Source organism: Salmo salar, chromosome 06, assembly GCF_965601325.2.
Source record: "Salmo salar chromosome 06, fSalSal1, whole genome shotgun sequence".
Lineage (NCBI taxonomy): Eukaryota > Metazoa > Chordata > Actinopteri > Salmoniformes > Salmonidae > Salmo > Salmo salar.
The window spans coordinates 63,205,001-63,229,502 of NC_138296.1; the positions used below are offsets into that span (position 1 = coordinate 63,205,001).

The window sequence follows — 24,502 nt, forward strand, 5'->3', positions numbered from 1 at the left end:
ACGATGACGGAAGAAGGGTCTGGGCCATGCTCTATGGGTGGCCATTGTCCTGCTGCTGTGCTGATTGATGGAGAGGAGGAGGGTTGCCTATAATTTGGGCCTTATTTTTTTCCCTTTGACCAAAGGGAAGCATACTGAGCCAGAGTCTTTTCTCCTTGCATGTGTCTTCAGTGACTGCAGACAGCACGTCCTGCTCCACTCAGAAGAGATGGAAGAGCCAGGAGGCTTGGAATGAGGGGGAGAGAGAGCGAGAAGGAGGGCGATGGAGGGAGGGATAAAGAGACAGAGAGAGAAACAGGGCTCTTATTTAAATCCTGAATATTTTCAAATGACACGTTTCGAGGGCAGTCAGTGGCTTTAGCTGAAGGCTAGATCAGCAGTCTGTCTCCATAGGAACACTGCAATTTACAGTCTATTTGTCTCCACTGATCTACTACACAGACAAAGTGTTATGTCCGTGTTTGTTTTGCACACTGGAAATGAGATGACGTTCATTCTCGCAGGGTGAATAAAACTGTCCAGTGGTAATCTTCCCCAGCACCACAGTAGTAGAGCTCGGCTCTCGGCAGCTCATTAACTTTACGCTTTCGTTTTGACAGTGCAAATACCATCTCAGCTAACGCATAAATAGTCTACTGAAGGTATATATTTTTGTCGTTGTATGTAGGTGTGTTTATATACTGGTATTTAATGACCTAGTTTATACCATGGTACACTACCCTTGGCTGAACAGTGGGTGGTAGGAACATAGAGATGTCCTACTGGAAGTATGTCCCGTCTCTTTAACTGACAGAAGTAACATCAACACTGCAGTTGCTCTCCTCTCACCATCCCCACCTCCCACCCTTCCGTTGACCGGAGCCCATTTGACCGTACGGATGGTCGATGCTGGCAGTGATGTGATCATGGAAATAATCGATGCGCTAATATCCCTGTGACCCTTCCTCCATGGGTCCCCTGCTCCCCGACTAGCTCTCCTTCCCCAAGCCCAGTGTGTATCACAGTGTGGTTTTTCTCCTGGCCATGAAAGAGACACTGTGTGTGTGTGTGTGAGAGAGGGAGTCATCCGGAGCTCTGCTGTGTGTGTCGTCTGTGTCTGTATGTGTGTGTCAGGCTATAAACTTCCCAGTAGTCTGCTCTGTGTGTGTGTGTGTGTGTGTGTGTGTGTGTGTGTGTGTGTGTGTGTGTGTGTGTGTGTGTGTGTGTGTGTGTGTGTGTGTGCGTGCTTGCTTGTGTGCGTATCAGGCTATAAACTTCCCAGTGGTTCCTGAGAGAAAGCATCCCAAGGAAATGTGATCTGAGGAGATGGGAGAGCACACCGAGAACAATGCTAAAGTTCACCTCTATTGCATGTATTACTACTCATCTCCCCTGTTAACTTCATTTTCAGACTGGTTGTACAATCGATTTCCAGTCAAGTTGATAATCCTTCTTCTCTCTCTGTGTTTCTCCTTGACTGTGTAGAATATAGATGATGGGCTGTGTGCAATGCAAGGATAAAGAAGCAACGAAACTCACGGACGACCGAGACACCAGTATCTCCCAGAGTGCCGCGGGCTACCGCTATGGCGCCGACCCCACGCCACAGCACCAGCACTACCCCAGCTTCGGGGTCACCGCCATCCCAAACTTCAACAACTTCCAGGCACCCGTTGGCCAGGGGATAACGGTTTTCGGAGGGGTCCACACCTCCTCCCACACAGGGACCCTCCGCACCCGTGGCGGAACAGGTAGGGGTTTTGATATGTTCCCCTTTACCCCTTTACGGATTTCCCCCGACTCTCTTCACCTCACGGCCCCGTCCCGGCGCCTCGCCCCTGTGTTGGAACGTCCGGCCAGCGCTTTGCACAGCCTTTTGTGTGTGGTTTCATTGTTTACATAGGGAATATTTCCAGTCAGGATATCCTTCATGTTTTACTGAGCCACAGCTGTTACAAGAAGAACTCAGCGTTTCCACTTAACTAAACACGGCTTCCCTCATAGTGTGGATTATTTCTGTCCCGAAGTGGTCCAAATCCACACAGGCGGTCGCAGTGGACCAGGGGGTTTAACTTTTACATTTCTTCCTAGTCGGGAACTTTGGTACAAGCTGTCCCTCTCTCTCTCTCAACCACTTTAATGACAAAATAATGGTACTGCCTTGTCCGATCAGCCTCATAGCTTCATCTGTATGCACTTAGTTAATAGTCAGAATGGAAATTCACAGCTAGTATCGTTTGTCCCATGACCTTATGTAACTGAATTGAATGGGCTTCACATACCAAGAGTCTAAGATTCTGCATAACCAAGCCTGGTTGTTGTTTTGTGGCTTGCTCTGTGGGTTTCTTGTAAATGGTGGAGATGTGGAGTTATTGTTGCAAAAGTGATGCAGTCTGTATCTTGGGACTGGTGTGGCGGGTAGATGCATCAGAGGTGTGGCTCTCAAAAGCCCCCAGTGTGCTCTCTCTGTGTCTCCCTTTCTCACTCTGTCTCTCACTCTGTCTCTCTCTCTCTCTCTCTCTTTCTCTCTGTCTCTGTACTGTGTCATGTGAAAGGCAGCAAGCAGCTTGTGCTCTTCTCACTGCTGATATCATCAAGGGCCCTGCTCTCAAAGCACAGGCTCATCATTTCCGCAGAACACATTGTCCCTTCCGCCCCCAAAGGGTCAATGAAGTGACCTGAGGTAAATGTGATGATGAGGCTCTTGAGGAACAAGAAGAGCACACTCAGCTTCCTCATCAGCCCTTTCAAGCCAATCAGCTAGCTCCTCTGGTCACCTGCAGGCAGCATGGGTAAAGATCAGGCCGGCCCAGCTTGCGAGGTCAACATACATCATGCCTCTTGATGTTCCTTCCTGGTTCCTGCCCAATCACAGCCACAACTCACTGACATCCTTCTATCCTCTAGTGTGTGGAGGCCAGGCCAGCATTAGCCACAGGCTCTTTGATAAAAAAAAGAGTCCCGTTTGAAAGGCTGGATTATGATACCTCTGGCTATGTCTGTCTGTATTTGTGGAGACTGGGAGACTGCAGTGGAGCAGCCAGCCAGTACCACTGTTAGTGTGTGATATCTCTGTAGGTCCATGGTTGTATTTGACCCACTGTCACTGTGTTGAAACTAGATTTCTAAGACTGTGTAGGCTTCCACCATATTGCTGTGATGCATCAAGTATTTTCAGATAAGGGAAATGAGATGAATAAAGAAAGCTCTTTAGACTTTTGGAGGCTTATCCTGAGAGATTCAGCAGGCCGCCTGGGTAGATGGAGCTCAGCCCCTCTCTCAGCCCAGTCTGTCTGGAGCCCCTACATACTTCCCCAGGGACTAGGAGGCTTTCACACTTGTCTCAGTCTCAGTCTAATCTTGGAAAGGAATGTGTTTTTCCTATTTGACAGAACTCTGCTATTATATGTTATTTACTGGACGTGTCTGCTGAGAGGTTATTTTCCCTGCGTCATTTCTGCAGTATTTGTGTGCTACCTTCTAGGTGGAAGATGTCCAGTACTGTACCAAGGCTAATTTCCAGCTAGTTATGCCCATAAAATGGATGAATTCACATTTGAATTCAATATAGCTCACACACAGTATATCCACTGCATCCAGAAATGGCTGCTGTCTCTGGTATAAAAGCTTACAGTGCACCCAGCCTCCCTCTCAGTGCCAGCCGGTTCAATGTGAGTCTGTCAGGCTCTCAGGTTCATTCGCTGCTCGTCCTAATCGTGTGAGTGCTGACGCCGTGTGTTTCTCTCGGCAGGAGTCACCCTCTTCGTGGCACTTTACGACTATGAGGCCCGGACAGAGGACGACCTCAGCTTCAGGAAAGGGGAGAAGTTTCAGATAATCAACAGCACGTAAGTACAGTAACAGTAAAGATGCTTATCACACATCACACCCACTGCACCGAGGGGGGGGGGGGGGACAGGTCTATATTATGTATGTAAATTAGAATGCATATTACAATCACTCTTGCAGTCTGGCTGTCAAGGTAAGGCATTTTGATCGGGGAAAGTGGTGATTGAATGGCGGCTGGGACAGCAGTTGTATTTACATTTTCAACCACGAACAGCAGCGGTTACGTCTACATTTAAACTGGGTGGAGCAGCCAGGGGTCTTTAGATTGCAGTGGGTGACGTGGAATGCTTCTGTGTTGTTCTTCAGTCTGTTCTGGTCTGGTGTGGACTTTCGCTTTGAACTGTCTGACACGAAGTGCAGCCACCCTATTTCCTGTGCCTACTCTACGGCCATGTTGGGTACAGTTACCCTTCTGTCAGCAAAACTGTCTCAGACCAGCCAATGGGAAGACAGCTGATATTTCAAACCTGCTGTTTTTTTTTCTATGTGAAAGACTCCACTCAGCTGAATTGATAGCCTGCGCACTGCGAAATAAAAATGGATATTTCTCTCAGGAGCGTGTGTGACTGGGTCTGTTTTAGGTTTGGGATTTCCTATCTCTTCTATTGTCCCCATGTCCAGGTTCACCCCTGTAGTTGTTTAACCTAAACTCCAGTCCCAGCACAGTGTCTTCTCTCCTCTCTAGTCACCACACCCATTCATACTGCTTTAACATCCTGTCCTCTCACCCCATGCGGAAGGGCTGCTCTTCCTCCTCATACCCCAGCAGCACACCTTTCACCTTTCCACCCACCGCCTTCCCCATCTAGAGCAAAAGGCAGGAAGAGCGCCATCATTAGTAACCCTCCCTATCCTCTCCTCGTCTCTCCTCCTCCTCCTCCTGGGCAGTGGCCAGAAAGAGCTGCATCCACCACCCTCCATCGTCCGTCCTCAGTCCGCCCACGCCTGCTGCTTCCCTACCTCCCTTCCTGGCAGGAACCTCTAACTGGGTACACTGCCCCCTCCTGGAGAGAAGACTAGTTGCACCCAATCCAGTCCCAGACCCTGTCTCTCCCTCTTAGTCAGGGCTGCCTGGCGCACAGACAGTCCATGGCAGATGCCTGTTCAGGCAGGGCTTACGTGAGCAGCCCTGGGACTCCATCGGACACACTGGGCAGCGAGCAGTGAGTGAAGGGACTGTTGTGTTGCGATGTGGTGGTATCCTCTAGGGAACACTGAGCTTGGTGTATGCATCCGACACGTTCCAGGGAACCATCCTAAACAATAAGACTCAAGTCTTTATAATGCTCCAGTTTGATTGCTTGTGATAGTTTCCTATAGCAGTTTTGAAATAAAGACACATTCATAAGTGTTTATAATACAATGGCATATTGAGCACATTTTTCTCTGACTGAAAAATGACCTCAGAAATATGCAGGAAATGGCTCTGATTTGTTGTTCAATGGTTCAAGTCTTAATGGTTAGTAAATTGGGTATTGTTTTTGTACATGTTCCAACTATGAATACTATGCTAGTGGATACCAGCCTGACTCCAGTCTGTCGACACAATCCACTCATTACTCTGTCATCGGCAGTGACCACAGGGAAAGGGGGCTAGTCAGAGTATTACAATACTTCTGGAGATGGGAGGAGGGTGGTTCTCCCTTTGTTTACATGTTGTTGTTTTCTGTCTTTGCGGCGGAGTCAAGATGGTTTGAAGAGGGTTGAAGAAGACAGACGGGCCCCTCCCGTCTCTCTCTCTCTCTCTCTCTCTCTCTCTCTCTTGCTTTCCTCTCAGCTGTTAGCGTTAGCGTGTTAGGGTGAACACACTAGCCCTCCAGGGGGAACCTCCATTCTGCTCTCAGAACAAAGGAAACCGGCCCCATTTCTTGCTGTGATGTCGTACCCGTCATGTTTTTATTCAGGATAAATGAAAGACTAGCTCGCGCAAAAAGAAAGATGAAATGTGCGAGGGAGAGGGAGATGTAAAAGAGGGCAGTGTGTTTGGAGGACAGACAAGTGAGAGTGATGGAGGGAGGGAGAGTAGGAGAGGAGGCAGTTAGGGAAAGAGGGAGGACAAGAGAGAGGCAGTAATGGCTGTGTAGGCATGCGAGCTCTCTCAAGGTTCTCTCTCCTCTCTACATCCGTCTTCCTCCCTCCTCTGCTTGTAATCAGCCAGTGCTGCCAAATACTACCTCCCTCCACGATTCCATATGAACAAGGCATATACTGCTTTCAATGTATTCACATTGTCAACTGCATTATTGAACATAGTGGTTTGTGTTCTCGCCACTCTAATAATACACTCTGTACATGAAACCATCTGACTCCCCCCTTCTCTCTCCCTCCCTCTCTCCCTCAGTGAAGGGGACTGGTGGGATGCTCGTTCCCTCACCACCGGTGGAAATGGCTACATTCCCAGTAATTACGTGGCTCCAGTGGACTCCATCCAGGCTGAGGAGTGAGTAGCGGTCTGTCATACTGAGTTTCATTGGGACACGCTCTGACAGAGCTGACTACATGGCATGAAAAAAAAAAAGAATGAAATGAAAAATTAAATGATTGAACACACACACACTCTCTCTGTCTCTGTCTGTCTTTTCTCCAGCGCTTGAGTTGGACTAAAATAGTTGCCGGTACTCATTTTGGGTGCTGGTACTGTTTATATTTAGGTGCAGGAGCTCCACAATACTTTTGAGCTAATATTCTATAAGAGGAACAGGAGCTCGAGCAGTTGAACATTTGAGGTGCCGGTACTCTGCTCCGGTGAGCTCCTGCCCAAGTCAAGCGCTGGTTCTCTCTCCTCTCCTCATTCTCTTCACTGTCTGAGACAACAGGGCGAGAAGAAGATGTCAGAAGTTAAGACGAGCACAGACATCCTCTCTTTCTCTTAGCGTCTGGAGTTAACAGTCAACACAAGGCTCTGAGCAGATATTTAATCATACTGGGATGTGTATGTCTCTGCAGAGCTGGCACTTTCCCCAGCTCATTAAAGCGACTTTTATTAGACACTATAAAAGACAGGAGAATTGCGTTAAAGGCTGTGTGTGTGTTCCGATATTTGAAATGTCATAGAGAATGTATAAGAGCTTTGTCTGTGTCATGTGTGAATGAACCTGGGAGTCTGACGGTGCTACAGGCCCTTCCCCCTCCCACCTCCCTCCTCGTCAGACTCTCTGAGGAATAATGATGTAATTATTCTAATGGCGCACCACAAGGCAAACTCTCATTAATGCTGGATTTAAGCACAGCCAGGGTTTGCTTTGGGTGTGGCTCAATTTACCAACACTGGCTTATTACTGTAAGACATGGGAGACATTTCATGCAGGGTATTAAATCCCCTGTTCACTCTCAACATGCAGTTAGCCATTGTTCTGCCTCTAGTCTGAGAAACCACGGCCAAAGGGTGATTTTTATTGACAGGGTTTATAGTGAGAATTTCAACTGGCCTTGTGACCTGTGTCTCTCAGCTCTGTATGTCAGATCATCATTTTGAACTTCAAAGACGGCTTTCCGCGCTCGAATCGATCCGGATAGATGGCTTATACAATGGCTTCCCTCACTCATTATTGACCTGTCCCTGTGTTCAACCCTCTCTCTGTAGCTGGTACTTTGGGAAACTGGGCCGGAAGGATGCAGAGAGGCAACTTCTGTTCACTGGCAATCCCCGCGGCACCTATCTCATCAGGGAGAGTGAAACCACTAAAGGTAACCTCAAGAGACTGTCGGGACGACACTGTAATAGGATGCATGATGTACCCAACTTGAGGAGCAGCCTACTGTTCTAGAAAAACTATCCGGCGGGTAAAACTGGTTGAAATGACGTCAGAATATTTTCCCGGTGGGCTATTTCTGCATCTGGTAATACTATCAACCGTTCACTATGACCACAATTATTATTAATGCATGAGGTAAGTGAATGTTTTCCCAGTGACTCACTCCCCTCCACATCTGTGTTCTGTAGGTGCCTTCTCCCTGTCCATACGAGACTGGGATGACGTAAAGGGGGACCACGTGAAGCATTATAAGATCCGTAAGCTGGACAGCGGCGGTTACTACATCACCACCAGGGCTCAGTTTGAGACCCTGCAGCAGCTGGTACAGCACTACTCGGGTAAGAGTCAGAAATGGTCCAAGATACACCGTTAATCGAACATTACTACACCCGCCGTTCATACACCGTTCATACACCGCTATGGCCATGTTTATTATGGAAACTATGTATGCCTGCACACCAACGGCTCATAGTAATGGCCGGAACGGAGCGAATGGAATGGCATCAAACACTTGGAAACGTGATCCCATTCCGCTCCGGTCATTACCATGAACTCATTCTCCCCAATTGAAGGGCCAGCAACCTCCTGTGCTGCACGTTGAAAATATCCTAAACTGAGGCAGATGCAAAAGTATACATATCATTTATTACACCTACCATTCATACACCGTTACAATGTTTATAAGACCTTTATGAGTGCAAAGTTTATACCGATGATGAGAATATACCGTATGTAGGCCGGGGGCGTCAGAGCTGGTCCAAGAGGGTGCAGAGGGCGTCACGAGGTGTGCGGACAAGGCCAGAGGTGTGACGGTACAAGGTACACAGAGGGTGCGAGCTAGGCCGTGGTTTTTGTAGACAGAAGCTGGTCACGGGGTGCGAAGCGTACACAATAGTAGGTTTTTGTAGACAGAAGTTACTAAGGTCACGGGGGGACGAGACTAGGCCTAGGTTTTTGTAGACAGAAGTTACTAAGGTACACAATGGTAGGTTTTTGTAGACAGAAGACCATGCAGCTGAAACGCGTCAGAGTTTTTAATCTTTGTTTACACTGAACACACCATACAAATAAAGGCATTTTAATGAATTATATGAAGAGTGCCTTAGTCCTCCTTTCTTTTTAATAGCTGTAGTGATGTTGGTGTTATAGTGGAGACGTCATTTCAAAACAAATAGATACAAGAGGCTTCTCCTCGGCCTGGCGTCCAATTCCTTGGATTAATCCAGAAGTGTATTCTGCTGACACAATCAGTATAATGTGATTTACACTGGGGAGGCCTCTTCAACAGCAGAAAGAGAAAGTGATGCTGACACTTAACATTTGAGAAGGGAATCGAGTGAAACTGAAGTGAAATTGAAGTGACGCCTGGTGTAACGTGATCCATAAACACAAACGTCAAATACTGAGCGAAGTACTTTCAAACTTTCAGAAAACTGTTGAGAATGCAACAGCTAAGTGATTCAAGGAGGGATGAAGTGGCATGGTTTGAAATCAACTATTCAACAAATATTGAGAGGAATACATTTTAGATTGACTCCGGCGCCACTTATTGTGGTTTGAAAAGGGGACCCTGATGGGATGATGTAGTCTACTGTTTGTCTTAATGTGACAAGGGGCCACTCACCCTGTAGAGAGTAATGAGCCCGTTTAATAACGCTGGTCTGTACTGTACCGTCACCATGCTATTGAGTGTCCCAGTTGTACAGACCACGAGGAAAGTTGAACGTCACTCTGGGATGACGACAGACTGCATTCATGAGCATGTGTTGGTGCCAGATGAGACATCTCTCTCTCTCTCTCTCTCTCCACGTCTCTCTCTCTATATACAGTATATCACTCTCTCTTTTTCTCCGCCACTCTTTCTCTCTCTACGCTCTCTCTTTCTCTCTCTCCCTCTCTCTTTATGGATCACTCTCCCTCTGTGTGTGTCTGTCTCTCTCCCCTGTCCATCTCTCTCCACTTAGCCCATTGGAAATGAACAGTATGGATTTTGTGTGTATGTTTGTGTCACCGTGCATTAACTGTCCATTTTTTTCCCCCTTATCGCCACTCCAGAGAACATATGTGAAGTTCAAACACACCTCTTCAAATGACCTTGACTGCTGTTTTCTTCCAGGGCTTGTGCTTCTTGTTGCCTTCTGGGTCGTTCCACAAAATGAGTCCCTTTTTGGGTGGTGTAAGTTGGTAAAAAAAAAAGATTATTGTAATTTTAGCATTGGGTCATGACATGCACGTTTTCCCATCTCAAGAGGTTCAATAAAAACGACTATTACTATAGTAAGTGCCTATTAAGGGCCAAATAAAGTAACAGGGTTGACTGTAACAGGGTTGACGAGTAAATCAGCCATGAATCCCCTTGTAACAGGGGGAATGGAAGCTTGTTGTGTACAACAGGGAGGGGCAATTGAATGCATTGTTCACAAAAAAAGTTTTAATTGTTAAAACATTTCTTGCCTGTCTATCTACGGGTAACAGGGTTGACTTGATATGCTCAACCCACTCAGTTTTCCACCACAAAACATCAGAAAATGTCCAAATAAGTGTAGGACCAGCTCACCTGAATTTATACTATGATTTGACTATTAGATGTTCAATCTTTCTTTACAAAAAAAACCGTCTTTTTTTTAAGGAAAACTTTCACCATTAATAAAATGAGAGTTCAGTTCACGTAACAGAGTTGACCTTAAAATGAGGGACAGGTTGTTGTTTTTTTTACCTTAAAATGAATCACTAATCACATGAAATAAACAATCATCTTCAGAAATGACTTTCAAAGCAACAAAATAACTAGGGCTTTATAATGATGGTGAGAAATGAGAAATGTTGGGGTTAAGTGGGTTAAAATCCTCAGAGAAGTCGGAGAGTGCACAGAGGGACATGCCAAATTGCTGAATTTTGGCATTTTAGCAAGCCTATATCTATATTTATAGAATCTGATGTTGCTACATACATTTTTGGACTAATAAATGAATGATATGTACCCATTGATTCTTGAAGAATATCACTTGTAAATGCCTCATGAACTTAGTTCAACTGTCAGACCCCATCAAAACCAAAAATACAAGCTTGCTTTACTTCAATGTTTGTAAACAATGTTAATGTAAACAAACACTAAATAGCCTCAAAACATGGTTAAATCTATCATTTTAATATCATGGATGGTCAGTCCTCGGATCCATAGCTCTGTCTATGAATTTGGAAGTGGTTACATTTCTCCAGCCCCCTCCCTCAACTTTTTACTGAAACAGGGCCTGGCAGGACAATTTGTTATTGTTTCAATTGCTGATTGCCGCTTTAAAGGGCACATCATTTAATATAACACGCTTTTAAAATCCAATATTGGTGAAAAATGTCTAATTAAAATATCAAAGGGATGCGAAAGGACTCATTTCGTGGAATTACCCTTTTGCTTTCTCACAATCTCTCACTTCGGTTTTTGAATCGAGATTCAATTTCTAGATTATCAACGCATCTTTCCACAGCAGTCACACAGCAATCACATACTGTTGTCAAAAACAACACCAGCCCAAACTATCTTAAAAAAATAAAAATGAAATCCTTTCCTTGGAAATACCAGTTATTTTTAATAGCCAACAAGGGCTAACAACGCCAGCCTCTCCCATTTGCCGTAGTGACATGTTTTATGATAGTGACACTGAGACATAAAGTACAGTATTGATACCTGGCCACAGCAGCAGGTACCGATGGGCTTTAATGGCTGGCGTGCAGTCAGAACACAACACCCCCGATGGAGAGCCTTTATTTCCCCTTTACTGCCCTGAGCAAACAGCCTGGTCCTTATCTCCGGGGGGGGGCCCGGGGCCCCTAGCATAGGGGCCCACACTTAATGTTAGTGGAATCAAAGTGGAAGGGAAGTTGGCGGAAGCAGCATTCCCATGCCTCGCTTTTTAATCGGCGGTGGGCAAACACAACTACTTCCACTGCGGAAAGGAGAAACGCCAATTTTCATGTCAGGGATGAGAGGACGTGTGCTCATCCTCACACACGGTAATGGACACAGCTGCCAGCCACAATGGCTTCTGTTGTCCCCGACTCAAATCTAGATTACAGTAGCCTCCTTCACTACGTAGTACGCATGAACATTAAAAGGTCCTAGATGTAATGCACCGTGTAGTGCATCTGGAGTGATTGACAAGCCACGTCTCGAAACAATTACAGTCGTTATTGTAAAGCATTGGGAGTCACACATGCCATTAGCCAAAGTCGAACCATTAACGTGGCCATCTATAGCAGGCTGTTGTGGTCAAGCCTGACCTGTCTTTGCTAATCACATTGTTTCCACGTCATTTCAACCCCCCCCCCCCCCCCCCAAAAAAAAAAAATCAAGAATCAACGTGGAAAACATAATGGTATTTCGTCTTTGTTTCACCCAACTTTTATCCTAAAATCCAATGACATGGTGAAATGTTTGTTGGTTTCATGTTGAATTAACGTTAGTTGACAACTCAACCGAGTCTGAATCAAAACTGGACGTTGAACTGACGCCAGTGCGCAGCGGGTTCTAGCTTTAACTAAGACCAACCTCGAAACAGGCTGCAACCTGAGCAATATTGACCCTTCAATTTAGTTTTGAATTCCTTAATGAATTCCTTACATTCAAAGAGGTATGGTGCAGCTGGTAAAAACCTCTGGTTACGCGTGTCATCAACGGAGCTGACAGAACCCTAGTGCAGTACTGTAGGGGGGAGGATGGAGGTTGGAACAGCACTCGGTGTGATTTGATGAACAGTAGCTAAGAGGGCATTAGACAGATTCATTCTTGACCTTATGGCCTGGGGACAGACACTGTCTGAGACATCTAGTGGGACACATTGACTGGCTGCTGTGGTGCTTACCTGAGCTCACTGCTGGATGCACCTGGAACTGTTCTGCTATGGCAGATCCCTTTAACTTCCTGTCTACTGCAGCTTCTCTCTCTCTCCCTCCTCTCTCTCTCTTCACAGCGCTTTGCTAACTGCTTTCTTTCAACCCCCTTCCTTCTCTATCTCACCCTGTGTATCTGTATGCGTGTGCGTGTGTGTGTGCGCGCGCGTGCTCCTTGTGCCTGTGTGCAGAGCGGGCCGCGGGGCTGTGCTGTCGCTTGGTGGTGCCCTGCCACAAAGGGATGCCCCGCCTCACCGACCTGTCCGTCAAAACCAAAGACGTGTGGGAGATCCCCCGGGAGTCACTGCAGCTCATCAAGCGTCTGGGGAATGGGCAGTTTGGGGAGGTCTGGATGGGTACGGGCAGAGTCGCCTCCGTAAACGTCCGACCACAGGCTGCGTGGAAGGGGGCCACTGACTGAGCAAGCAGAGACATCAAACCGAGAACAGATTGACACTCTACTCACAACCGCTCTCTTTGAGGAAAAAAAGGAGGAAACCAAAAAAAACGACATTTGTGTCTTTACTGTTAAATGAGATCGTCTGTCAATGTCTACAAGCTCCGCTCTCTCAGTTCAATATGGCCGCCTTCCATCTGCCTTTTTGCATGTTCCTCTCCCTAGTAGTTAACCCTGTGTGTGCCTTGACTTCCCTGTTCCTTCCCCTGTAGAGAGTGCGGATGGTTTGTGCTTTAATTTAACGGGTGTGTGTGTGAACTGCACCCCTGATACTATGGGCCTGACTCACGATTCCTGGGAAATCGCCAGAGACTCACTTGAGTTCGAAGTAAAGCTGGGGGCGGGATGTTTTGCTGAGGTGTGGTGTGGTAAGAACAAAATAGTTCCATTCCGTTCTTTTCATTTCTATTGAGGGGTGTCCGGGAGGGAAATTGGATAACTTACATGTATTTATTTCTAAATGTAAAGGGGTTTTATTGAATCACCTGAGGACTTTTTCAGTCCAGTCAGCAAAACACAAAAGGAAACTTTTGTGCAGGTAATTCTGTTCTGTATTATAATGGTTAGTAAACATGTACGTTATCATCTTTTTCCAGGATACCCTAGATTTTTGCAAATATTATTTGTATCATGCTTCAGTTGAGGCTTCAGGCTTAAATCAATAGTCTTAGGTTGACTTTTAAGCATACAATCTCACTATTATTTGAATGTATCCTGTGTAGAACTGGCTACATGGACTACTTTTAAATCCAGAAATCAGGGGTGTGTCCTGTCCTGTTGTAACATTTCAACGGGCTGTTTAGGGGTTTGGAGTTTAGGTTGGGGCTAGTCCCAGCTGCTAGCCCCACACCCTGCTGCTAGTGACACCCAGCCCCCTGGGATACCATTACCTCAGAACCCGGCGGGTGACCTCAGCACAGTAACTGCACAGCGCCAGGCCCCAAAATGGCCGACGAGGCCCAGCAGCCATAGCTGTGTCACTAATCAACACTGCTCTCAAGGATTTCTGAGTGCGCTCTTAAATTAAACCCACCACAGTAGAAACGCATGTGAATTCCAAATGTCACAGAATGACTGGAGGTCTGTCTTGCCTTTAGGTCAAAGCTGATATTTCTGCATTATTTACTGACACAGACCACATCCCAAATGGCATCATATTCCTTACTGTATATGGTGCAATACTTTTTGAACAGAGCCCTATGGGCCCTGGTCTAAACTGCTGCACTATATAGGGAATATTGTGCAATTTGCGACTGAGCCACAGAACAAGCTAAATGACCTTGTATGAAGAATCAACCATGATTTCAATGGTTCAGTATTGGGTGTATGTAAAGTACTGTAGAGAAGAACATTGGCATGGCCACTACAGTGCAGTAACAGGCACAGCTCCACAGAGGGCTTTTAGTTATGAGGATGTTGCTTTTGTTAATCATCCTACAATGGATTATCCTTCCTCGTGTTGGTATATTGTGGGGTTTAAAACCTCACCAGCTTTTGAAAGCCGTTTGAAATGAAGGGTCGCTAGAAATGTGATGCACATTGATGCGTCCCTCAGCACAACCTTTAAAGGCAAGCAGACTTCAATGTCCATTTCTGGGTTGTGTGCTGTGTTGTTGGTATGCCAAAGCAAGACTGTTTTTAGATATGGACATACTAGATTGTACAACAGCAATACCTAATTAAATTCACAACGAAGTGGGGTCACGTCTTGCTTTGTGACATGATGTACCGCATACATAATTGGACAGTTTTCCAGATTAAGTCTAGTCTTGGACTAAAAAGCGCGCTTCACGGATATACTCCATTTGAATAACTTCTTAGTCCAACACTAGGCTTGAACCGGGTCTAGGAAACCGGCCCCGGGACTTGTGAGATGTGACGGCTGTACTAATTCTTTGTCATTGGTGGGTAACAGGAACGTGGAACGGCACCACTAAGGTGGCGGTGAAGACGCTGAAGCCGGGCACCATGTCTCCTGAGTCCTTCCTGGAAGAAGCCCAGATCATGAAGAAGCTCCGGCATGACAAGCTGGTGCAGCTCTACGCTGTGGTGTCTGAGGAACCCATCTACATCGTCACTGAGTACATGGGCAAAGGTATTGTCACTCTCACACACATGAGTGGACGCATGTACACATAGTCAGCACACACACACACACACACACACACACACACACACACGCTATACATGGTGTAACACACACTCCCAACCACACACAGTTCATGTTGTGAAGGACACACACAAACCCACACGCAATACCTTTGTCCACGTACTCTGCGACGATGCCATGGAGAAAAACGGACCGGAGCACCCAATCCAACATTGACAGTGTGGTGAACCACCAACTTCGGTGACACGTTGTAGGTCTAGCTAGATCGACTATGTAATCGTCTGCCTTGTTGCCGGCCCGGTAGTTGTTACTACTCTGGAGCATTGTTTTTATTCATTACGACGATAATGAGAGCCTATATTTAACTATGACGGAGTCGGCCAAGAAGCTGACATTTTACGAGCACCACATGAAAGAGCTTCAGATCCATGAATTAAGTATAGAAAAAGCTGGGATGGAAACTTTTGATGTGATCATTGTTTCGTTGGCAGGCTGGGAAGGAATCCCACATGTTGGTCAGACTGTCAACTGACGTTTCAATAAAGAGCTGCTATTTGAAATGCATGTTCTGACAACAGAAATCTCCTGTTGTTTAGGAAGTCTCCTGGATTTCCTGAAGGACGGGGAGGGACGAGGACTGAAACTGCCCAATCTGGTTGACATGGCAGCCCAGGTAAAGCCCTGATTAAAAAAAAATGTCACTCATTCCGCTCGGTGTTTCTATAACGGAACTCTGAGTGACTTCACAAACAAGACGACTCAGCAGCACTGAAACGTCAAGACAGCGGTGTGTCACCGTGTGCAGCACTCTCTCTGGAACTAAGTCGAACGCAGTGCTTTTACTGTGTGTGTGTGTGTGTGTTCCAGGTGGCAGCAGGCATGGCGTACATCGAGAGGATGAACTACATCCACAGAGACCTGCGCTCGGCTAACATCCTGGTTGGGGACAACCTGGTATGTAAGATCGCTGACTTCGGACTGGCCAGGCTGATTGAGGACAACGAGTACACAGCACGGCAAGGTGAGGTCACACACAAGAACGAATCACAGACACACACTAATGATTGCCTTCAGGTCACGAAGGGATTTCTTCCAACACTGGCCATAATGTGCGCATCATCACACCCTGACAGGATGTCAAGGGCTCCCATTTCAGATCCAAACATGTGCTCACTGTCTGCCTATTCCACTGTACTACAGACTGGAACAGAGACACTGAGAGACACTCCCAGCTCTAGAGAGAAAGAATACCATAGCTAACTTACATTCTGTCATTTATTCATATCTCCCCCTCTGTTCTCTCCCAGGTGCTAAGTTCCCGATTAAGTGGACGGCCCCGGAGGCGGCGCTGTACGGAAAGTTCACCATCAAGTCCGACGTGTGGTCGTTTGGCATCCTGCTCACAGAGCTGGTCACCAAGGGACGTGTACCCTACCCAGGTGAGGAGGGTCAAATAACCCGAGATTCAATGGTCACGTCTCCAATGGCACCCTATTTAGTTTCTAGAACACTAGGGTCCTGGGGCCTTTTTTGGACGCAACCCTTGTGATGTAATGTCCACATTTTGAGTTGAGTGCTCACTTGTATTGCAAATAGGTAGAGGACTATGATGCAATTATACACCACAACAAGTGGCAGGCAGCTCCTGCTGTTTACTGAACGTTAAAGAAAAGAAGGGGTCTTTAAACACGGCTGAGTAACTTTGTTTTCCTGACACAATCTGAGATTTATAACCGTAATCCAGGGCCTGAGAGAGAGAGAGAGAGAGAGAGAGAGAGAGAGAGAGAGAGAGAGAGAGAGAGAGAGAGAGAGAGAGAGAGAGAGAGAGAGAGAGAGAGAGAGAGAGAGAGAGAGAGAGAGAGAGAGAGAGAGAGAGAGAGAGAGAGAGAGAGAGAGAGAGAGAGAGAGAGAGAGAGAGAGAGAGAGAGAGAGAGAGAGAGAGAGAGAGAGAGAGAGAGAGAGAGAGAGAAGAGAGAGAGAGAGGAGAGAGAGAGAGAGAGAGAGAGAGAGAGAGAGAGAAGAAGAGAGAGAGAGAGAGAGAGAGAGAGAGAGGAGATGTGTGAGCGCGAAGAGGGAGAGAGCGGAAGGGAAAGAGGGGGAGAGGGGCTTGCACGCTATGGGGGCCGAGCTGGGATTTAGGGGATAATAGCATCATCCTGAAAGATGTCTTAGCAGCTTTCTGAGGCCCTCCCTCCGGACTGTTCTTGTTGATGCCGAAGTGATAAATAGATGGCAAGCCACTCCAACATCCCCAGGTTGTAAAACGTTTGACCCCTGTGTTACGAGAAAGCTTTTCCCAGGTCCAAATGTTGCCTTAAGATCAGCATCTACAGTATGAGGTTGAAAGCTCAATGTCTGTGTCATTAAGGTCACTCAGTAGAGGTAAAGTCTAAACAGATCTCTTTCGTTGAACCGACTTATCGATTACTTGAAGAGCCTGTTTCTTTCCTTATTATGTCTGTCCGTCTGTCTGCATGTGTGTAGGGATGAACAACCGGGAGGTGCTGGAGCAGGTGGAGCGAGGCTACAGGATGCCCTGTCCCCAGGACTGCCCCATCTCCCTCCACGAGCTCATGGTGCAGTGCTGGAAGAAGGACGCCGAGGAGAGGCCCACCTTCGAGTACCTGCAGGCCTTCCTGGAGGACTACTTCACGGCCACGGAGCCGCAGTACCAGCCAGGGGACAACCTCTAAACACAGAGCTCTGGGCTGGGACTGGACTGAACCGTAGTTCTCTGGAGCCACACCAGGGACCTGTACATCTTCCTCAGCTCAACAGAGCATCTTGTCTCAACTCTCCTCCAACTCCCAACACTCTCAAACACTCTCCATGGCAAACCCTGAGACAGACTCAACAGACTGGATACCAGTTAGGAGGGAGGGAGGGAGGGAGGGAGGTTTGGGGGTGGTTGGGCTAGTTATGATGTAATGAAATGCCTGTATTCAATGTAAATATGAACAGCTAGTCGGCTTAACTTTTGGTTTATGTTTTGGTGGTTTGTTTGCTTCTGATGGCATTTTGACTGATTTTTCTCCATGATGATGATGGTAAAGAAAATGGTCAATGAAGATGATCATTTGAAAAGTGCACCATGAGACCATGATATCTTGTCACTTCTAATCCAGAATATACAGGACATGTCTATCAAAGCTAATATTTTTTTATTATTATTTTGGGGGCAATTTAATGAACACCTCCATAAATTATTTATTTCATTTTTGCGGTTTTACTCATGTATAATAATAAATAAGAACACCAGTCCTGAGTGTATCGCCTCAGTGTATAAATAATTTTTGTGGCAAAGTCGTCTGTTTCACAGGGACTTGAGGCAAGCATGACAAAATACTCCATAGAGATTTCTTTTGCACCTCATGAATTTAGTTTGATAGGATTTTGCTTTTATTTTGTTCATCCTTGTAAAATAGTTTTGTCCTCCTCAAAGTAATAGATGTTAGGCTAATGCCGTAACAAAGTTATTTTACAAATAATGTATGTTACATTTTGTAATTACAGCCAAATGTGTGCGAATTATACTTTTGAACATATCTCTTCTCGCTTACCAGGTTTTAAGAAAAATAAATAATGGGGGATAAAATTGGTCTTTCCAGGTATTATTTAGTGTATACTGGACGGACATGATGTTTATTTAAGAAGAGAAAGATGTTCATCTCTGCTTTTAATGGTCTTATTTCAACTTGTATACGGAGTTCCATTTTAACAGCCATTCCAAGGCATCCATCTCACGGTCCTTGTTTCCTCCATGCTGTGAACCCATGTACTGGGAAGTCTTAGTGGGTAACGTCTCTTCCTCCCTCTGTGAACAGTGACATGTCCCCATCCAACTGCTCCTCAAACTCATGTCCCACACTGGGTCTGTCCGTCTGCCTGTCTGCCTGTCTGTCTGTCTGTCTGTCTGTCTGTCTGTCTGTCTGTGCAGCACAGCACCACCAGTAGGATCCTTCCTCAGCTCATTTATGGACCACTTCCTTTGGATGACTTTACCTTTTTTATGTTTAAACTGACGCGGATATCTGAAGTCTTGCGTCTCCTGTTTCAGAGTATGTATTATTTAACCTTAATGGAGAGATCTTTGAGGATCGGGGTGTATTGTATCTTCAGGGGGAACGTTGCCAAGACACTGGTGAAGCAGCCGGCTGTAAAGTTTGACCTTGTCTAATCTAAATGTAGTATTTGTTCTTATCTTACGCTAGTTTTAAGTGCTAATAAGGGTCTGTTTAAGATTGAGCTCCATCGTCGGTTTTACAGCTTAACAGTTTTAAAAGTGTCAGTAGCCTTCCTAGTTTAATTCTTCTGTTTTTCCGTTAACATTTTCTGTTTTGTTAATTCAGTGATTTGGCATTTGAAACTCAAAAAGAACAATAAACATTTTACACTCTTTCCACTTATTTTCTATATTATTTGATGCTATGGAATTGCTGCGTCTGTCGCTGTGTGTGTCAGGGCATAATCCAACAGGCCTGTCCATCTCTGCCTTCATGACCGCGCTGCTCCACGGTGAAACAGAAGGGATTTAAAGAAGACACACCTTTTGACATCATTGGTCAGGAGTCTCTCCAGCACCTCAGCTGTATGATGAGGGGAGGGCCAGCAGGCACCTAAGGAGGTGCTAAATGACTGCTGCATGAACACAGGGCAGGCCTGCAGCTGGGATGAGGCACCAGTGCCAGCTAGTTACAGAGGAACTCTACAGTCAGACCGACACACACGCACACACACAGCCTGCAGCTCATACAATCACCTCACAACTCGTCGAGCACATCGTCAACTCCATTAGTTTGCAAAGGGACAGCTCAGCAATGGCAGTCATATGTTGGCTGATAAGCTGCAGGGCGTTTGTTATCAGGTGAGAGTCACTGCACAAGCTCTGTAATAGAAGAAAAAAAAAGCGTTAAGTTAACTTTGTGAGTTCAACAGTAATCTTAAGTTGTATTTTCTGTGAAGACCACAAGAGGGAGTCTTTTTCATCACTGTGTGTGGGAAAGCACACTGTCAGAGTGTACTGAGCCCTATCAGCCAGCAGCTGCCAAGATTGGTGACTTCATTGATGAATCATGGTAACTTGTAATTCATCTCCTTGGATACATCACAATATGTCAATCAATATTGTTAGAAGGATATTACAAGATTCTTATTTAAGCATATGAGATATGTTGATTTCCATGGCCTGGCTCTCACAGATCAGCGTAAACCCACCAGAGGTCTGTCTACCTGTAGATGAGGCCTCCTTTCTATATGTAGATCTGGCTTCCCAGAGAGAGGGAGAGCAGGGAAGCTTTATTTGACCTGCAGCTGGCTCACTTGGTCCTCATCATCACCTAATACTACTGGACTGGACTGGACTGTCAACACAGTGGATCTCTACTATACCAGCAGGCTTGCCCCTCTGTGTAAGTCATCTGTACTACATCTTATTATTGTTACATACGCAATTAATTTTGATGGGATTATTGTAGACAAGTGCATGTTTTAGGGGGTTTTGAAAATGTGTTTTTATTGTACTGGTAAAATGCAATACATTTAGTTTACTATTACGTTTTCTATATTTGTTTTATCCAGTTTGAAAGGAATGGTAATGATATAACAAAGCATGGACTGTACAAGGTGTCAAAGCCTTCCACAGGGATGCTGGCCCATGTTGACTCTAATGCTTCCCACAGTTGTGTCAAGTTGGCTGAATGTCCTTTGGGTGGTGGACCATTCTTGATACACACAGGAAACTGTTGAGCGTGAATAAACCAGCAGCGTTGCAGTTCTTGACACAACCGCTGAGACTGGTACCTGCTATCCTAACCCCATTCAAAGGCACTTCAATACATTTTGACCCTCTGAATGGCACACATACACAATCCATGTCTGAATTGCCTCAAGGCTTAAAAATCCTTCTTTAACCTGTCTCTTCCCCTTCATCTACACTGATTGAAGTGGTTTTAACAAGTGACATAAGGGATAATAGCTTTCACCTGGCTTCCCCTGGTCAGTCTAAGTCATGGAAAGAGCATGCATTTACACTCATATACACTACCGTTCAAATGTTTGGGGTCACTTAGAAATGTCCTTGTTTTTGAAAGAAAAACAATTTTTTTGTCCATTAAAATAACATCAAATTGATCAGAAATACAGTGTAGACATTCTTAATGTTGTAAATGACTATTGTAGCTGGAAACGGCAGATTTTTTATGGAATATCTACATAGGCGTACAGAGATCCATTATCATCAACCATCACTCCTGTGTTCCACTGGCAAGTTGTGTTAGCTAATCCAAGTTTATAATTTTAAAAGGCTAATTGATCATTAGAAAACCCTTTTGCAATTATGTTTGCAAAGCTGAAAACTTTTGTTTTGATTAAAGAAGCAATAAAACTGGCCTTCTTAGACTAGTTGAGTATCTGGAGCATCAGCATTTGTGGGTTCGATTACAGGCTCAAAATGGCCAGAAACAAAGAACTTTCTTCTGAAACTCGTCAGTCTATTCTTGTTCTGAGAAATGAAGGTTATTCCAAGTGAGAAATTCTCAAGAAACTGAAGATCTCACACAACGCTGTGTACTACTCCCTTCACAGAACAGCGCAATCTGGCTCTAACCAGAATAGAAAGAGGAGTGGGAGGCCCGGTATACAACTGAGCAAGAGGACAAATACATTAGAGTGTCTAGTTTGAGAAACAGACGCCTCACAAGTCCTCAACTGGCAGCTTCATTAAATAGTACCCGCAAAACACCAGTCTCAACGTCAACAGTGAAGAGGCGACTCCGGGATGCTGGCCTTCTAGGCAGAGTTGCAAAGAAAAAGCCATATCTCAGACTGGCCAATAAAAAGAAAAGATTAAGATGGGCAAAAGAACACAGACACTGGACAGAGGAACTTTGCCTAGAAGGACAGCATCCCGGAGCCGCCTCTTCACTGTTGACGTTGAGACTGGTGTATATATATGCATACTACCGGTCAAACGTTTTAGAACACCTACTCATTCAAGGGTTTTTCAAAAATGTTACTATTTTCTACATTGTAGAATAATAGTGAAGACATCAGCACTATGAAATAACACATATGGAATCATGTAGTAACCAAAAAAGTGTTTTACTATATTATATATTATATCTCAAATTATATTTATATTTCAGATTCTTCAAATAGCAACCCTTTTCCTTGATGACAGCTTTGCACAATTTTGGCATTCTCTCAACCAGCTTCATGAGGTAGTCACCTGGAATGCATTTAAATTAACAGGTGTGCCTTGTTAAAAGTTCATTTGTGGAATTTCTTTCCTTCTTTATGCATTTGAGCCAATTTAAAAAAAAATGTTTAGCTTTATTTAAGTCAGTTAAGAACACATTTTTATTTTCAATGACAGTCTAGGAACAGTGGGTTAACTGCCTTGTTCAGGGGCAGAACAACATATTTTTACCTTGTCAGCTCGGGGATTCGATCTTGCAACTTTTCGGTTACTAGTCCAACGCACTAACCACTAGGCTAACTGCCGCTCCAAATCAATCAGTTGTGTTGTGACAAGGTAGGGGGCTATACAGAAGATAGCCCTATTTGGTAAAAGACCAAGTCCATATTATGGCAAGAACAGCTCAAATAAGCAAAGAGAAATGACAGTCCATCATTACTTTAAGACATGAAGGTCAGTCAATACGGAACATTTCCAGAACTTTGAAAGTTTCTTCAAGTGCAGTCACAAAAGCCATAAGGCGCTATGATGAAACTGGCTCTCATGATGACCACCACAGGAAAGGAAGACCTAGAGTTACCTCTGCTGCAGAGGAAAAGTTCGAGTTACCAGCCTCAGAAATTGCAGCCCAAATAAATGCTTCACAGAGTTCAAGTAACAGACACATCTCAACATCAACTGTTCAGAGGAGACTGTGTGAATCAGACCTTCATGGTCGAATTGCTGCAAAGAAACAACTACTAAAGGACACCAATGAGGAGAAGAGACTTGCTTGTGCCAACACCAGAAATGGACATTAGACCGGTGAAAATTTGTTCTTTGGTCTGGAGTCCAAATTGGAGATTTTTGGTTCCAACCGCAGGTGTCTTTGTGAGATGCGTTGTGGGTGAATGGATGATCTCCGCATGTTTATTTCCCAACGTAAAGCATGGAGGAGGGGGTGTGAGGGTGGGGGTGCTTTGATGGTGACACTGTCTGTGATTTATTTAGAATTCAAGGCACACTTAACCAGCATGGCTACCACAGCATTCTGCAGCGATATGCCATCCCATCTGATTTGGGCTCATTTGTTTTTCAACAGGACAATGACCCAAAACACCTCCAGGCTGTGTAAGGGATATTTTACCAAGAAGGAGAGTGATGGAGTGCTGCATCAGATGACCTGGCCTCCACAATCCCCCAACCTCAACCAAATTGAGATGGTTTGGGATGAGTCGGACCACAGAGTGAAAGAAAAGCAGCCAACAAGTGTTCAGCATATGTGGGAACTCCTTCAAGACTGTTGGAAAAGCATTCCAGGTGAAGCTGGTTGAGAGAATGCCAAGCGTGTGCAAAGCTGTCATCAAGGCAAAGGGTGGCTATTTGAAGAATCTCAAATATAAACTATTATAAACTATATAACTATATAAACTATTTGTTTAACACTTTTTTGGTTACTACATGATTCCATTTGTGTTATTTCATAGTTTTGATGTCTTCACTATTATTCTACAATGTAGAAAATAGTAAGAAATGTAGAAAAACCCTTGAATGACTAGGTGTTCTAAAACTTTTGACCGGTAGTGTATATTTAGCAAAATCCAATAAAAGTATATTCATTATATATATATGTACAGTGTGTCCTGTTTTTTTAAATATTTTTTTAAACAGCAAAGGAATAATGAATACACATTTATTGGATTTTGCTAAATGGGCATCCAGGTATAAAAAATAAAGTGCTGTTGGTGCTATATTGACACAGCACAGGTGAAATTGTATGTTTCCTAGTTCCAAGAAAACAATTACTGGAACCACAGATATATGATCAAGATAACAGCACAAATTCATCTTTATGTCAGTGTCAATACATTACCACACAGTCATTTAGACCCTTATATACTGGGTATATAAGCCTTTCAAGGTCATATGTACACAAGGGTCACGCTATCCTATTCTATAGAGACTTCACATGTGCATGTTTCAGGTAGTCAAATATCCTTATCGTCTGTTATTGTGTTAGTAGTCATCATCAGACATACGATGTACCCGCGCCACAATTTTCAAGCATGATCAAGAAGTCTGACAAACCTGTTTCAACGGTGCTCCCCTTTCTCATTGAAATGTAACCTTAACAACATCCTGTCAATAAATAACCAACTCCAATCATAATATATCCATAAAGGCCCAGTAAAAACCAATGTATTTTTTTTTTTAATAAATCAATATAGTGCGCTTATTAACCTGTGATGTAAACCTTCTCGGTCCTTATCCATATATTGTTTATCACACTATGC

General features: G+C 44.9%; 1 protein-coding gene across 3 annotated transcripts in view; it reads left to right on the forward strand.

Moving 5' to 3' along the window:
- Positions 1-19,432, forward strand: part of fynb (FYN proto-oncogene, Src family tyrosine kinase b) — a 64,828-nt gene extending 45,396 nt beyond the window's left edge. For 2 of the 3 annotated variants that reach the window (XM_014204742.3, NM_001165358.1), the window contains 11 exon segments: positions 1,465-1,730; positions 3,731-3,827; positions 6,170-6,268; positions 7,412-7,515; positions 7,772-7,921; positions 12,659-12,823; positions 14,840-15,019; positions 15,631-15,707; positions 15,902-16,055; positions 16,342-16,473; positions 17,519-19,432. In XM_014204742.3, coding sequence (XP_014060217.1) covers positions 1,472-1,730; positions 3,731-3,827; positions 6,170-6,268; positions 7,412-7,515; positions 7,772-7,921; positions 12,659-12,823; positions 14,840-15,019; positions 15,631-15,707; positions 15,902-16,055; positions 16,342-16,473; positions 17,519-17,727 — 1,626 coding nt within the window. In that variant the 5' untranslated portion in view covers positions 1,465-1,471 and the 3' untranslated portion in view covers positions 17,728-19,432. 3 annotated transcript variants of the gene reach the window in all.
- Positions 19,433-24,502: the final 5,070 nt, after the last annotated feature.